General features: G+C 48.9%; 1 protein-coding gene across 10 annotated transcripts in view; it reads right to left on the reverse strand.

The window, feature by feature from the left end:
- The window catches only part of ARHGEF9 (Cdc42 guanine nucleotide exchange factor 9), a 207,600-nt gene that overhangs the window by 102,299 nt on the left and 88,529 nt on the right, over nt 1-16,772 (reverse strand). The window contains exons 1-3 of one of the 10 annotated variants that reach the window (XM_017817045.1): nt 9,975-10,805; nt 7,007-7,091; nt 5,929-5,990 (exon numbers count right to left, since the gene is read on the reverse strand). The exons of 5 other annotated variants lie outside the window; for them this stretch is intronic. In XM_017817045.1, coding sequence (XP_017672534.1) covers nt 5,929-5,958 — 30 coding nt within the window. In that variant the 5' untranslated portion in view covers nt 5,959-5,990; nt 7,007-7,091; nt 9,975-10,805. Of the gene's footprint in view, nt 1-5,928; nt 5,991-7,006; nt 7,092-9,963; nt 10,806-16,772 lie in introns of those variants that run through there. 4 more of the 10 variants (XM_017817055.1, XM_017817098.1, XM_017817077.1 and 1 more) reach the window with 4 other exon arrangements.

Genomic DNA, 16,772 nt, shown 5'->3' on the forward strand with positions numbered 1-16,772 from the left:
CCATGGGGCTGTTGAGAGGTGGGAACGGGGGGAAGCTCCCCCAAATCCCAGCCCTGGGAGCATCCCATCATTCCCCAACTGCTCCAAACTCTGGGCAGACACACAGCTCAAACCAGGCTTTCGAATAAAGCATGGAGAGCCCTGATGGATGGTGGATGGAAGAGCACACCCCCTGTGCTGAGCTCATGAGAATTTCTGGTTACAACAGAGATTTCTGTGGTTTTAAAAATACAGAGGATTTAAATTCTCTTGTCTCCAAACATCAGAAATTCGAGAGCTAATGGGGGTGAAGACAGAGTGCTCTGGATAAACAGGTTATTCTGTCACCATCAATTATTGCGTCTCTCTCCATTTGCTCTCCAGCGTGTGCCTCAAACACCATCCCAGACAGGGCACGGAGCTGCCTTCACTCCCGCTTTCAGCCAGCATGGCAATTTACTGACTCCTTGGGAAGGCTTTGATATTGGAAAACCACAACAGAACTTTCTCTTTGCTTGAAAGGCACCCATGGGCTCAGGCACAGCAGAAGTGTTTGCAGTGCCCTAGGAGATGAAAGCAGTTCAGAACCTTTCGTTTTTATTGGGCAAATTAAAAACAAACAAGTCCTTTCCTTTCTTTCCTTTCACTCTGCTAATGCCCATTGCCCTCCTAGGCTTTTGAGGCATCCTGCTGAAATACAGGGATTCAGAACAGCCTGGAATTCAGTCTGGCACTGGAGATGGAGACACAGAGAGCACTGTGCAGAGGATAGGAACACCCACTGCACAGGGCTCCATGCCCACTGCTCCCCGGCCCTACATGGATGTGGGGTGGAGCTCAGGATGGAGGATTCAACCCCCTGATGTTACTGCTGTCTGACTTCCAGATCCATCTTCCTTAGCTTTTCGTTTGCGCTCCTCTGTCTCTCCATAATTCATGCTGCTCCCCCCTTCCCTCCTCCATGCATACGGAGCGTGTCCGCCCTCACCCCTGATGTGAAGGCACATGATACCCTGGGCACCGACTGCACCAGACAAGGGCTCATCCAGCTGCAGAAGCCTTAAAATGGTGTTGAACCCCCTCCAAATGTCCCCCTGTGTGGGTACAGCTGGCACAGCGAGGGAGGGGGCGAGCAGAGGAGCAGGAGCCCAGGGCTAAAAGTGGCTGTTGACTTCACTCTCCCAGTTGGGTGTAGGTGGGGAAGGTGGGTGGCCGTGAGCAGCGGGAGGCGGAGGGGGCAGCAGCTATTTCCAGCTGCACTCATGTGCCATTTCTCTCCGTGCTGAGATTTTATAGAAAACAGCAGGAGGTGGAAAGTGGGGGGAACCAAAAAGGAAAATCACAGAGTCTTTGCAGGAAAAACATGTTAAGGAACAGGGGAAAAGTTGTTACCATCATCACAGCCCTGAGATTCTGCTCTTGAAACAGAGGGATTTAAAAATATAACAGAACCCAAGGCTACTGGGACTACTTTCCTGCACTGGACACAACAGCGTAGGATGGGAAATGAGGCCACTCGACCAAGGGGCACCGAAATGATGGTAAAAGCTGCTGTTTGCAGAAAGCCTCCTTCCTAATAAACTGCAAGGTTTTCTTCACTCCCAGAGATTATGTAATATGTTCTTGCCTGCTGCTGACTCATATTTTCCAAAATATATCTGGGAAGGAAAACATATGCACATGTGTTTTAATGCATAGGTTTCCCTGCCCGTGTAAAAAGAAGAGAGGAAGGTGCAGCCCTGCACACACATGTGCACGTTGCCGTGTGCAGGGATGAGAGAGAGGGACAGTCAGGAATCTGCTCGACAAACACAGAGATTAAACCAGCACCGTTTTCTGGAGCAAAACACAGCAATTCTGGAACACAGTGTAGGAGGGGAACAAGGAACTGGGAAGCTACGGGGGGAGATGGCAAAGTAAGAAGCACTGAGCACATGCTACGGACAACCTCCAGCCAAACCTGGGCTCTGGGCATGAAACACAGTCTCATCCTGAGCTTCAAATCCAGCTGGGAAAATGGGGTTTGTGGCACTTGGAACCACTGTGGCAATATGCAAATAGCAGTGGACTGAGAGCACCATGGGGGTGGCCCAGCAGTGGCTCAGCAGCACCCACCCCTGCAGAGGGGTGCTGGGGCAGCGGCACCAGCACTTCCCCAACTCCGTAAATCCACAGTCTCGCTCCTGTGAATGCCTGTGAATACACTCCGAGTATGCACCGAAGAAGCCAGGCTTCTCCAGATTGAAGATTCATAATTCTAAGGCAGCCAGTAAGTCTTAAGCATATTTGTTCCCAGTCTGCAGGTTTGGGAGGTTTAGTTTCTTTGCTCTGTGTGTGTGTGCACTTTTAATTCTTTAGGAAAGGCTTTCTGACACTTCTGCAAAACCCTCAGTACCCAGGAGATGGGATCAATCTGCTGCTAGGCATCAGATGAGAGATCCAGCTCCCCTGGACCAGAGGAGACTGAAAATCTATCCAGATGTCAACTCCTGATCATGAAATCAAGGCAGACGCTCTCCACCGACGACAGCTGAGTTTCCTTGCACTGCCTCCTCCTTGTGCATGTGTGTTTGGGCAAAAGCAGGACACAATTCCCCAGTGCAGCTCCTTGTGCCCCACAGCAGAGACAGGCCCTCTCCTTCAGCATCAGTACACATATACACACATCCCAATACATGGGCACTATTAACATTCCCTGGCTTATTCATCCAGCTTTCCATATGTACAGCACCAGGGTAAGACAATTCAATTTTAACACCTAAAACCTCATCAGAGCCAACTGCCAGTTAAAGGATGCTCTTTCTTGTTTCACAACAACTTTAAAACGTTTCATCTGGATTCAAAACCTGTTCTGTAATTGCTACTTTTTAACTAAATTCATCTAGAACTTCACAAAAGACCAAAGAACATCCAGCCTGCCTAAAAGGCTTTGGAATAAAGCTTAAAAACAAACATTAAGGATTGATCACGCTTTTCCAAAATTGTACTAAAACTGACTGAAGCTCAACTAGATAAGGAAAGAGAGTTGCATTAAATTAATCAGCACCTTATCAAGCCAGGAAGAAAGAACTGCAGATAACAAGCCTTCCCTAAATTTAGTATGAGAACAGAAACTTCAGCGCACGACGTACTGAGCAAACCTTGTCAGATATCCTGAATATAATGCAGGGGAGTGGAGCAACAGAAATAGCAAGGGAATGTGGTCCACAGAAATCCTTTGAAAAAATCTGTTTTCTGATAATGCCAGCAAGAGCCTGATGCTTTTGTCAAACGGAACAATTTTACTTGACTAAACTTTTCTACAGATATGCCCAGCAAATTAACCCACTGCTTATTGGGGTAAAAGACTGATCCTTAGGGGTTTGCTCTCAATTTCTACTTGCGTAGCTGAGGCCATATTGCATTTTGTCGATAACAAGAAAAAAGTTCTGAACACAGATCGGATCTTTGTTGCTTTGAAAGCCCTCGGAGTCTGGCCAATTCCTCTCCTGGAATCCTTCAGGGTGAGCTGCAGCCACTCTCACCACTCTGAGCTCCCTTGTAGGGCCTTAAAAATCCAAAAACTGGCACCAGGAGCAGCTTAGCCCTTAGAAAACAGACACTTCGGGGCAAACATCCCAACTCTGGAGAGGGAACTGATGTGAATAAACCCAGTTGGCAACATGCAGGGATTTTTAGGGCCTGCCCGTGAGGCTGTGGGTTCTGTGGCACAGGGCACAGCCCAGATGCTCACGTCCCCATCACTCCAGGGAGGTCACCAGAGGAGGCAGGTGGGGAGCAGGGCTGGGGACAGCAGCCACTGCCTTGGGAGGCCATGGGATAGCCAGGCATGCTGCCTTCCCACCAGGAGCAGTGGGAAGGACACTCCAGCTTCAGTTCCCCCCTGGCAAAAGCACAGTCCCCCCAGGCATGCCCGGGCAGGGTGGTGACAGCACAGCAGCTTTCCCAGAGAAGGACAGGACGCCAGAGCACAGAGCTGTGCTGGGGCAGGGAGGTAATCAAACAACAATGAGCAGTCTAGAAATCAACTTTGGGCTTCAGCCAAAAAAAATAAAAGGGAAAACAAAGGGCCAGGCTGCCTCACCCTGTGCCATGGCAATGGGGTGACTGCTCTGCCTTCGTGGCCGTGGCCCCCGGGCGGGGCTGCCGGCTGTCCCCGGCACCGGGGGGGGGGGGTCGAGCTCTGCGTCCTGCCCGCCCTGGGCGGTCCCGGAGGGAGACAGCACCTCCTGGACCGGACCCGGCCGGCCGAGCAGAGCGCTTTGCAGTGCGGCCCCAGTCCCGCTCAGCCGCGGCTGCTGCCGAAAATAGCCCCGCGCTCGCTGCCAGCAGCCCATACTTGTGTTATATATGTCTCAGCTGATGCAAAGGAAGGGGCAGGCGCTGAATCACATGGGCCCTTCACATGGGCACGGGCACGCTGGGCTGCTCCCGGTGCCTGCTATGCTGGGGGCTCCCAAATCCTCCAGGGCAGATCCCCCACGACACTGGAGCAGCTCAGCCCACGGCCCCAGCGCCAGCCTGTCCCTCTGACACTGCCACACGGCAAGCTCTGGGTAAAACTGTACAAGCCAGAATGCAAACACCATGGCATGCCTGCCCTGCCTCCCCCACAGCCCCTGTGCGCTGCTCCTGCTCCCAGTCCCACAAACTCGTCTCACCACACATCTCTCCAACCTCCCGGCACTGTGAGGGCAGCAGGAGTAGCTCTCAAAGTAGCACATTTCTATGAAATTTTCTGTAGGGATAAACCAGAGTCGGTTGAAATCCAGACCTATTTCTTTAAATACCTTCCTGCACATGCTCCCTTCGCCCCCTAAAACTCTTTAGTTCAGGTGGTGAAGCTTTTAGGCCTGCCCAATGTGTTCATTAACAGCAGAGCTCTGGGGGCTTCCTACCCTGAGCTCAGATGCCGTTGTGAACACACCATCTGAAAATAAGGGAGTAATACTCTACGAAAACTGGGAATAAGGAGTGAAGGCTGCATGGCCCTTTGGTGGTGAGGAGGCCAGCAGGGTTAGAGCCAACCTGGCCCTCTGTGGGTACTTGCAGATTAAAACTCATTTCCACTCAGGAAAGAAATCCAACCACAACTAATGAAATAAAGAAAATAAATCATGGTTCCTCCAGCAGCTCTTCCTCCAGGAGCATCTATTTTTAGTGAGAAGCATCAATCACTACAGTTTGCTGTCTACGACAGCTCCAACAGGCAAAATCCAGCTAGGCTGGGCCAACGTGGGCACACACACGTTGCCCACCTGTCCTGCCATTCCCCCACCAACCAGCCAGAACACCACCACAGAAAGGGGAGAAACAGGAGTCCATTGGTCTTGGCTGCTCCACGGTACTAGATGACGTTCCTTTTCCCCATGTGGGAAAGAGGAGGCACAAGGCAACAAAGGAACGTGCCCAAGGCCATACAGTAAGTCAATGGCAAAGCCAGGACCAGGCAGAATTATCTTCTGTAACCCCTGAACAAGCACTCTCTTCAAACAGGCCAATTCTTACACAACTATTAACATGTGGGAGTTTTCCTCAAGCTTCCCAACTTCTGGTCACTGGAGACTCCGCAGCTAAGAGACAAATCGCTGTGTTCTACCAAAATAGCTCTGCCAGCATTTCACTGGGAGAAACGGATTGAACACAATTATCACACCCAGCTAAGAAAATACACATTGCAAATACAAAATCCAGGACCCCCCTCCCCGACAGACAGAGATGCATCATCACAGCACAGAGCACATGGATACAACACGGCATTGCACACACACACATGCACCAGGCACCACGGAGCACAACCAGCATTCCCTGAACGCACAAACCAAGGACCACAACGAAATGAAATGACAATACAGAGAGGAGTTCTAGTCACAAATTAAAATAAAACCAACAAAAAAAAAACCCACAAAGCCAAAAAAACCACAAAAACACAAACACCAACAAACTTACATGGATTTTTGGCAATTTTCCTTCAGACATTATACACAGCAGCTGGGCTGTGTACTGAATACCTGATCCGAAAAGAAATATAACCACATTATGCAAACAGATGGGGGCAGAAGTCAGGTGAACATGCAGGTCTTAACAACACTCATCTATGGGCTGAGAAAGCACCTCTGCATTCCCACAGAAGGGCTCAGATCAGGGCAGATCTTCATTCACTACAAAGCAAGTGCTGTGCTGCTGCCATCCTGGGGAAAATCCAAATGGCAGGACACAGCAGAGCCATCGCGTCAGAGACCTCTGAGCGGTCTCGTCCCCTTTAACTTGTCATGTGAGTTTTAACACAGAGGTGGGAAATATCCAGGGTGGGGGAGGAAGCCTTTAGAAACCCGAAATGAAGCCCTTTATCAGCCCTAAAGAAAGAGCATTAAAATCACTGTGCAGGCAGGACCAGTCGAGATCATCCCAACACGTCAGCTTGCCGGGAAGCACCCAAAGAGGGGGACATCACTCACGTCACTCTTTCCCCGTGGTGAGGGGGGTGTTTGAACCTTTAAGACGGTGGATTGCCGTTCAGGAGGAACGGACTTTTTATGGTCTGTGGGAAACAGGGTTGCTATGATACAGGCAGAGGCATTTTCATGAATCCTGTGGCAAATAACACTGAATCCTGCTTAAGCAGACAAACAGCAAGGCAGGTCTCCCCTCACCCAGTCTCAGCAAACACACAGCAGCAAGCACTGAAAGAGATTTTATGCATTATAAATATGCTATTTGCAGACAAATTATTTTTTTTTTCCTTTGGGGCCGCATTTTCCAGAGGGTCAGTGCTTTGGTTCCTTAAAGGGAACGATCCTTCTTCCTCATCCCTGGGCTTGAGCATCCTCACAAATGGGAAGAACTCAGTGTTCACAAACCCAGGGGGAGTCACGGGGGTAAACTACTTCCAGGAACCCGACTGTGACCAGCCACGGGCATGACCCGGTTTGTCCCACAGAGCTCAGGGAGAAAGGAAGCTCCACTGCATGGAGATGTTTCACAGCGTGCAAATGACACCCTGAATTTTGCAAGCACAGTCACTTACGAGCACGGGGGATCTACCACAAGCCACTGGGACTGCTGTCACCCCAAAAAGCTCCTAACGCAGGATGTCACAGACGGAGCTGCTCCTGAAAAGCATGGCAAGACGGAGTTGTTTCAGTGGCTCCTCGCTCCCGCAAAGCCAGTGCTCCCAGGCTCCGCTGCAGCCCCGGGAAACGCCAGGCTGCAGGGGCAACACCACCCAGTGGGGATGGGGCACGTGGCTCAAGGCCCACTTGAGGAGGTAGTCACTGAGGCCTGGGGTGGGAAACGGAGATCAAACCAAACAAGCACCAAGCTCAGCCCTTGCTTGCTCTTTAATTTCCTCTCTTTCCCTCAAAATTCCAACGGGAAGCCTGAAATGACAGGAACGGTGCTGCTACAACAGCAAAGTTTTGCTGCGCCCAACTTTCACATTGCTCTACATTAACTTTCCTTCTTTAACTCCACCAGCCTTTGGGAGAATAAAAGGCAAAAAGTTGTAATAGAATTAATAAGTTGTAATAAATTAATTCTCTCAAGCATGTTCCACAACGGGAAAAACTCGTCTCGCAGCGATCCCTCCCCAGCAGCTGAGCATGCACGGCCCCTCGTCCTCCCCATGCACCCCACAGATCCCACACAACTCCATGATGGAACCAGAGGGGCTGGCAGGGATGAGCCACTGGACACAGCAGTCCCAGCACATCCACACGCTTCCCAAAGATCTCCCCACAAGTACAAGCTCTGGATCAAGGAATGCACTGGGCACTAGGAAACTGTACCAGGTACGGAGCATTCCTTGTAGAAATCATATTGAAAGGTAAACCTTCATGCCACAGAGAGCCAGCCCTGAGAAAATAAACATTCAGGCACAGCCACAGCCCATTGGAACTCGTTCGTTAGTTCTGGGGTTGGTTTGTTTCTCTCATTTTTCCAAACTTACTCCTCAAATCCCTATGTCACTTAAAGCTGTTCCCCTGAAAGGATGTTTTTGGCTGCTGTTTGATCGATTCCCTCTCCATGGTGATCTCAGCTCATTTATTACATTTCTAGGAGATTCTGCAACCTATAAAACTAATGACAGAGGATGGTTAACAGGGCAAATAAAGCAAATTTGAGCTGTTTAATGACCCAAATCATCCTCAGCATCAATTTTATTTGTTTTGGTTTTTTTTTTAAAGAAGATTGACTCAGTCTCCTGTGAAGTGCTTGAAGCCGGTACCTCTTGCAGACAGCTACAAGTGAAGAGGGGGAAATGGAGCCAGCAGGCACCAGAGCATCTTCCTGGGCTTGTATCCCTGGATCCTGGCTTTTTTCCCCATTAAAATGGGCTACTGCCCCTGAACACTTCTGGTCATCTTTGGGGGCCAGTTGTTACCACCCCAGGACTCAGGGAAATTTTTTTTTCTCTTTTGTTTACAACTAAAACCACTTTGAAATTGCCAAATTTGGAGGATTTAACTCAATTTTCCAGCCAGCCAAAAAGCAATTGGCTCCCGAGCCCAGATCAGCATTTAACTCACAGCAGACAGACCCTCACAGGGAAATAACTCCACATCTCCATCTACTAGCTCCAGCTTTGTCTTTATGGATCAGTGACATGATTTATTTTTTCCTCCCAATTAGTAGAGGACATCAGATAAATAACAGACAGCTGGAATTAGCACAAACTAGTTAAATTATCAAGGCAGGAAAATTTCAGTGATCATCAGCAAGAGATGAAAACATTTTCAAACTGATTTTTTTTTATTTGTTTGTTTTGAGAAATTCTGATTTTTCTGGAGGGGAAAGTAATATATAGAAAAAAATCCTTAACGCTTCTAACAGAAGCATGGTACAGAGACATATTTTCAAGAGGAAAAGACATTACTCTTTTCAGACATCTCTTTCATATTCTCTCCAAACTTCACATGCTGTCACTGGAGCCTCCAGCCAGCCCTGCTTCCAAGCTGTAAACATTCCAATTTTGGTCTAGAAGCACCTCTAACTAGTGGACACCTCTCCAGCAAGCCTATAATATACAACTTAACACTTCATTTTCAAGAAAAATCAATGTAAATAAAGTCACGCACAACAACCCATCTCAAAAGCTCATTATCCTGGAGGTGCTCAAAGATTTTTCTTACATACATTCCCAAAAATTATATATAAATATATATATATACATATATATACAGTCACACATGAAAGAAAAGAAAGGCAAAATCAGATTTCTAGAAAATCAAAGCCAAATCCAACCCTTCCGTATCTGTTGCTTTAGCAAAGAATAACACAGCTTGCATTCCCCTTTTCCCCTTTGATCCCTCCTTCCCAATTTGCAGAGACAGAAACCACATACAACCAAAATAAAAACCCAGCAGGTTATGTTTTGGTCCCTCTCACATCTTTAAAGAAAGGAGTTGGGTTACATCAGTGTGGATGTAGAATTTGGAGGCTTTGGGGCTGAATACTGAGAAATCAAGTCAGATCATCAAGGCAACGCAGATAAATACAGTAAGTAGAATTTCTCTTTTTTTTTTTTTTCTTTGTGGCTGAATGTTATTTTAGCAAAGATTTAATCCTTTAATAGGATTTCTCACACACACCCCCTTTAAAAATGTCCAGAGCTCAATTCCATTGCACACACCACCATCTCTCACCTGGCACCTACACGGTTTCTCTCACCTGGCACCTACACGGTTACTCTCACAGACATTGCACATTAACTGCTTGCTAGAAATTGCACACAAAATGACTTATTATTAACTTGACCCTCTATTTCAAAGAAAGCAAAACAACACAGCCATTGCTCACCACAGACAGATATTTCCACTCTGCTTCTACCTAAATAAGTAGAGCCCTATCTCACCAGCACAGCACCAGAGCAGAATGGATCACTATTATTATTTATCACATTTAAAACCCAGGCAAAAGCAGCTACACTTACAGGCATACTTAAAAGACAAGACATGACAAAAGATTTAGGGAGAGATAATATACCAACGTCATACATATCACAGCGAGGCCATGTTGAAGCTCAACGCGTTTCCCCCCTCAGTAAGAAATCTCTCTCTCTCTTTCTCTCTCTCTCGTCTTTCTCTCTCTCTCTCTCCCGCTCGTGCTCTCTTGTTGAATTGCTAGTGGTAGTAGTAGCCCCCAACAGCTCAGGAGAAAAAATCCATTTAACGAGTGCCCAGGAAGAACATGAGTATGACATTCACAAGCAATAGCACCACAATCACTGCAAAAACGACCACCGTTTGGACATCCAAGGTCATGGTGCAATGCAGAACACTGTAGTGTTCGAGGTGTGGGGCTGGCAGATTTGGAGAAGTCAACCTCTGCTCTGTAAGACTGTCCATACATCCACCATGCTAGAATAGAGGAGAAAACTGTTCCTGGTTTTGTTTTGGCTCGTAATGCTTTGTGCTCTGCCTTAATTTCTCCCCTATCTGCTGTCTCTAGCTCATTCTGAGCCCGCTAAGTGAAGCATCATCACAACCAGTGAGCACTTGGGATGTAAAAATCCTTCCTTTAGGAAAAGAGCGAACGCTGTCTGCAAGCTTCTCTGTCTGTCTCGTCCCCCCTGTCTCTCCCGGTCTCTCTCTCGCTGGCTGGCTGGCTTTTTAATTCAAGCCAGTGCAGATACGGCGCCCGTGTGAGTGTGACAGCTCCGCGAGCGGCTGCGGCTGCATCCCTCGGAGCGAGGCGGACCCTGGCGCATACTAATCAGCTCCAGTGACCAGGCAGCGAAGGGATCCTGGCTGTCACTCAAACGCAGGAGGAAGCGCTGGCTCCATAAATACGCGAGGCTTCCGCCTGCCGTGCCAGCGAGCGCCACGCAGACATGTCTCTGTCTCTGCCCTGCGCTGCGGGCGGGCAGCGCCGCGCGGGGCCGATGCGGAGCTCCGGGAAGGCGCACCCAGCTTCCCGTGCCGCGCACAGCCCGCTCCTCGCCGCCTCTTTACGGCGGGGCCGCGGCCGCACCGCCTGCGCCGAGCTTCCGATGGGAAACTTGAACACCCGAGCTGCTGGGAGCCTGCTCAGAGCGGGGAGGGGAGCGAGAGCGGGGAGAAAAGCAGCCAATGTAACAAATAGGCAACCCTTGGTAACCTGGAAATTCAGTGTGAGCCTGAAATGCGGGAATTTGGTAGGGGGAATCACGTTTTAGCTCTGTACAGAATCACTGAATCTCAGAGTCAACCAGGCTGGAAAAGACCTCTGAGATCATTGAGTCCAACCTGTGATCCAACCCCACCTTGTCACCTAGACCATGGCACTGATGCCACATCCAGTCTGCCCTTAAACAACTCCAGGGATGGTGACTCCACCACCTCCCTGGGCAGCCCATTCCAATTCCCAATCACACTCTCTGTAAAGAATTTCTTCCTAATATCTAACCTAAACCTCCCCTGGTGCAGCTTAAGTCTGTGCCCTCTTGTCCTACTGCTGGTTGCCTGGGAGAAGAGACTGAATCACCCAGCTACAACCTCCTGTCAGGGAGCTGTAGAAAGTGAGAAGGTCTCCCCTGAGCCTCCTCTTCTCCAGGCTTAGCCCCCCCAGCTCCCTCAGCCTCTCCTCACAGGGCCTGTGCTCCAGAACAGTACTACGCACATCACCCCATCACAAATCCATACAGTCTCTCCCCTCAGCACTGCACTGGGTATCTCCACGCTAAGAGTTAAACTGAATTCAGAGATCTATAAAAGGGGGGAGGACAGATGGAGGATCTTTATTCCTTCTACAGCAGCCAGAAAAGCTCATTCCTACATTACAATCACACACACACTCAGGGTTTATAGTCCAGGTGCCAGGTGCTATCCCAAACCTCAATCTTAGATCCCAGCACCAGCAGTTACCTTGGAGAGGCATCACAATACACACAAAACAGATACACTCAGCTGGAAAAAGCAAATGATTTTCCAGACAAAGACAAATATAGAAATGCTGCCAATGCATATGCATAAAGCACTAAAATGTGCAGCCGGGGGCTGAGCACAGCACCTTCCAGGAAACCTGTGCCTCCCAACTCCCTGGCACTTCGCACACAAACACGGGGCCAATGCGCACCAAACAGCCACTGAACTTGTTCTCCAGCAGCAAACTAAAGTCTGGAAGGACTTTAATGTTTAAACGTGGACAGGGAATGGGGTCGGCTCCAACGAGAGGCAGCCTGTCCTTCCAGGGCACCAGCATTCGGGGAAGGGACAGGGAGGTTATCCTCATACCCCACCTCACCACTCAAACCAACACTAAATCCATCTGTTCACTGCAAGGCTTAGCTTTATTTTATTTCCTTTGCTAGTTGGGTTGCCGGAGGGCTCACTTAAAAGGAGGAGGCTCCTATATCCACCTCAAACACCATGGAGGGAGAGCGTGTCATGTGGGCGAGGACTGGGCCTCCATGGAGCCTCCCTCCTTGGCCTCCACTCAGACCTGTGCAAGACCTACACTCCTCAGCCCCATTCTCCTCTTCTCTGACCAGCTCTGTAGCACACGTGGGCCATGATGTGTTCACAGATGGTGAAGGTGAGTTGTGTTGAGCACAGTGGCAATAAGAACACTTTGGTTCCATCAGATGGTTTCTTCTCCTCTCTTTTTTATTTTATGGGAGAAGTACCAGCCAGAGGTTGTCTCGAGCACCTGAGCCCCCTGCTCTGTTCAAGTAGAGAGTTTCTTATTCAGGAGGACAGTGAAAGGTTTTTTTTCACCTGCATATTTACAAAGAAGCTACTTTAAAGCTGCCCCGTTAGCACATGTGCCAGGCTGTATCCAGGTCACCAGCTTCCAGACCTGCATTCCCTATCAAGTATCCAGTTTTAGGACAGTCACTCTGTCTGATGCAATTTTAGACTAACCAGAATAGCAAACAGAGAATCACAGAATGGTTTGCGTTGGAAGGGACTCTGGAGATCATTTAGTTACAACATGTAACAGATATGGAATATTTACTATTGCTACCATCCTTTCCCAAAACAATACATGCAATTTTCCGAAACCCAAACCTGAACTCACCCTAACATCCAGAAAATTCCAGTTTCTGTCTCAGAAATAAGTGACCTCTCCAAAACATACAACCAGCCCAGATTTAGAGGCATCTTTACAGCCAGTTAATGTTTTCCTCTAAACTGTGATGAGAGCAGAGGGAGCCTGGGTCTGGAACCCAGCTCAGGCTCAGCCTTACTGTTAGAAGAAGCCCAGTGGAGTTGTTCTACTGATCCACACAGCCCTGAGGGCTTGCAGACCCTCTGCAGATACAGCCCGTCCTTTGCTCTGTGTGTCCTCTCATTGCCCAGAACGGGAGGCGACCAGTGCAGTTCCAAGGCAGACTCCTCTGAGCCTTTGCACACAGCCAGGGGAGCAGAATCGGGGCAGGTACGAGCACAGAGGCCTAAGAAATATCCAGAACAAAGGTGCAGCGATCACACATGCTCACAAGCTACTTCCGTAACTGAAAGGGAGGGTTTCATTGCGAGCACTGCCAGGCAGGGCTCGGGCAGTCCCTCCGCACGAGCTGAGCCACTCACAGCGCAGGGGAGGGCAGAGATGCTAAAGACAGGCTTTACAAAGCCAGCCCCTCCTGGGGCCGTCTGCCAGCCGCGGGCGGGGGGTCCCCAAAACCCCCTCCCCAGTACAGCCTGAGCATCGCGAGCAGCTGCAGGTGAGGGCGAGCTCAGTGCTGGGCTCCTGCCTGCAGGGGCTGGGGGGCTGCTCCAACCACAGCATCCCTGCTCCCCAGGTCACACTCCAGAGCAAACACCCCAGCAGATCAGGCAGGAAAGCACCAGGTGCCTCACCTCACACAGGTACAGATACTGGGCTCCAGTGGAAGCTATGTGTGTAACAACCACTGAGAGTGAGCAGCACAAACAGATTTACTGCAGAGAAGCTTCTATTTAAATGATATTCACAGTATTCCCAATAGTACTTGCTGCTTTATATAATTTCCTATGCCTCCTGCGTGCACTAAATGTTAATTTTACTACAAAAGTGGATGATACCGTCTCTTAGAAGCCTCTCTGAAAAAGAACACCTACACAGCAGGGGTTTATATAAAACCACCGCAGAGTTTACCTTCATGTAATGCTTTTGGGAAGTTTAGTCTAACCTCCTGCACAGAGTGAAACCGAGGAACGAGATGATAAGATCTGTACTAGTTATACAAAACACCACGTCCCTCACAGTACAGCACACGCCCTGACACTACAGGAGATTTGGGGAGCACAATTTGTAATGCAAGTTGAGCGAGGGCTCTGCTGTAAGAGAAAGGAGATTTTAACTTCAGCACCTCTCCAGCGGGATAGCGATCGGGGAGGAGGCACGGCTCCCACTCACACATCACACCCGCACATCTCTATGTAAGCATAAATCACAAATCTGATAGACAAATATGTAGGGATAGCGCATTCTGGACACCCAAATAACAGACAGATTAGAGGGGCCCTCCACTAACATTAATTACAATATGGTAATTTTGGGGCAAGCCTATGAAGCAGATGATGCCAAATCCTTCCGAGCGTAACACATCGGGCTCAGCCTTGTGACCACGTCTCCCTCCAATGGATGTCTCCGGCAATTAGCACATCCCACTCCTTCCAGCTCAATAAATACAGCTCTAACTCAGCAGCCAGGATTTTCAACTGGAATGCTCACAGGTCCTGTATCCCACTCCCAATGACAGCTACATGATCTGGCAGGGCAGTCCAGGGGCATGTGGCAGTCCAGGGCTTCAGTTCCTGCGCAGATAAACAACCTTCAGTTTTGGACATGCAGAGGCATCTATGTTTTCCCAACATGTCAGCTCCACCTTCCATTAACTGCAAAAATGAGCAACTCAATGAAGATCCAGAGTATTCCAAGCATGCCGCTGTAGGAAGTGGTGTGGCCAAGCTCTGGGATTTGGCATGAGGACCCCAACTCTGCCCATCACTTGGCCAAGTCTCTTGGTGAATTTGGGAGAATTTCAAACAAATCACAGGGTGGTTCATGATTCTGAGTGGGTCTGGACAGATGAAACCCGTGGACATGGGGAAAACAGCTGCCATCAATCATCAGTCCAGAACTGCATCGGCTTGTTTATGTTCCCTCTTGGAGCAAAAGCCTCACCCCAGACCTATATGGCAACATGAAGGAAGTTTAAACTTTTAATTTGAATTAATACTGCCCCCAAAAAGGAACAGACAGCAACAGTACTCAGGGATATGTGGGCAGCAGACAGGCTCCTCCATTCCCAGTCTCCTGTGCTGGGCGCTCATGGACTGCGGCTGTGACACCGATGGGGGTGTGAGTGCTGGGCTCCATTAGAGATTATGAGAAGACCATCAAATTAAATTGGTTTATTTCTAAATCTAGGCAGGAATTAAGCTGGGGGGTTGAGAGATTAAAGACCAGTGAGATTATGATTTGCTGCTTCCAAAAAGGAGGATTTCCTTAAGCTGGGAGTTGCCTCTTTTTCCCTTCTCTTCACAGTGAGTCTGACAGAGCCCCCTTCTCCATCCTTTGCCAGAATCTCCATAATCTTGTATGTTTATGGAATGGCTTCCTGGGAAGCTTTAAAAAGTTCCAAATGCCTAAAATTCCTTACCCAAACTCCAAAATGGGAGGAATATCTGTAAAGACTTGGACTCAGGGATTGGATTTTCGTGGTTAAAAATTACCTTTCCAGTCACCCCAGTTCCTTGCCTGTCCACTCCATCCCTCAAATGGAAAGCTTCCTCACTGTCCATGAACTTGCAACTTTTTCCAATAACTTCCTCCTTCTAAACTGCCTAAGAAAAGGCTGAGTTGAGAGCCAGCAAAGCAGTGAAATGGGAGAGAAGGTGGATGTGGGAGAGAGCAGAGCAAGACCCCTTAAGCAAGCTGGGAGTAGCAAGGCTGGGAGTGCTGGCAAAGAGAATAAGTTAATTTTCTAAGCCCACTTCTATTTGGGGAACACAGGGCACTGCCAGAGGTTGAGTTTGCCACATGGCTTAACCTGCATGACCACCTGGCCAAGAGCTCAAAGGCCACGGGGACAGACCTGAGCATTTCCCTGTCACTGCTCTAAGTATTCCATGAAAAAGAAAAACGAGGATTTCACCAAAAGGTGGGAAGCATCACATTGACCTCCACAGCTTGACCCTTGGAAGACACACCATTTAGAGACACATGGAGCTCAGGCAAGTTGTCATAGGTGAACCCTTTCCCATTCTTCACCAGTTCTAATTTTATTAATTTTATCTCAGAAAACAAGAAGTGATACACAACAGAATTATGTCCCCAGTGTAGAGACTGATTTATTTATAACAGTTTCATTTCATGCTAACAGCCAGACACCAACCAAGCCAGGGGGGTTGTGATGTACTAGTGCACCAGCCCCAGTTAACAACCCTCTCGAAAAGTAACCATGTGCCAGATGAACAGGTCTTTGAATGTAAGGCAGTAGTGACACAGAATCATCACAGAATCCCAGAATGGATTGTCTTAGAAAGGAGCTTAAAGCTCATCTTGGTCCATGGGCAAGGACACCTTCCACTAGACCAGGTTGCTCCAAGGCCATCCAGTCTGGCTTTGGACACTTCCCGGGATGAGGCAATGTCAGATACTAACCAAGGCTGGTTACAGTCACATCTGAAGACCTCAGTTAATCCTGGTTCCTCCTCCAAACAGAGCCAGCACCTGAGCAGATGTTGCTCTTCCTTCAGGTGAAGAACTAAAGCAGTTGAGTGTTGCGGGGAGGGGGGAGATATAACCAAAGCCTTGTCACTGTTGTCTTATGAGGTGCCCAGATGCTTCTTCCAGAGCACCCTGGCCAGTTGTCACCTGCATTC

Source organism: Lepidothrix coronata, unplaced genomic scaffold (genome assembly GCF_001604755.1).
Source record: "Lepidothrix coronata isolate B3197 unplaced genomic scaffold, Lepidothrix_coronata-1.0 Scaffold2, whole genome shotgun sequence".
In the NCBI taxonomy this organism is placed as follows: domain Eukaryota; kingdom Metazoa; phylum Chordata; class Aves; order Passeriformes; family Pipridae; genus Lepidothrix; species Lepidothrix coronata.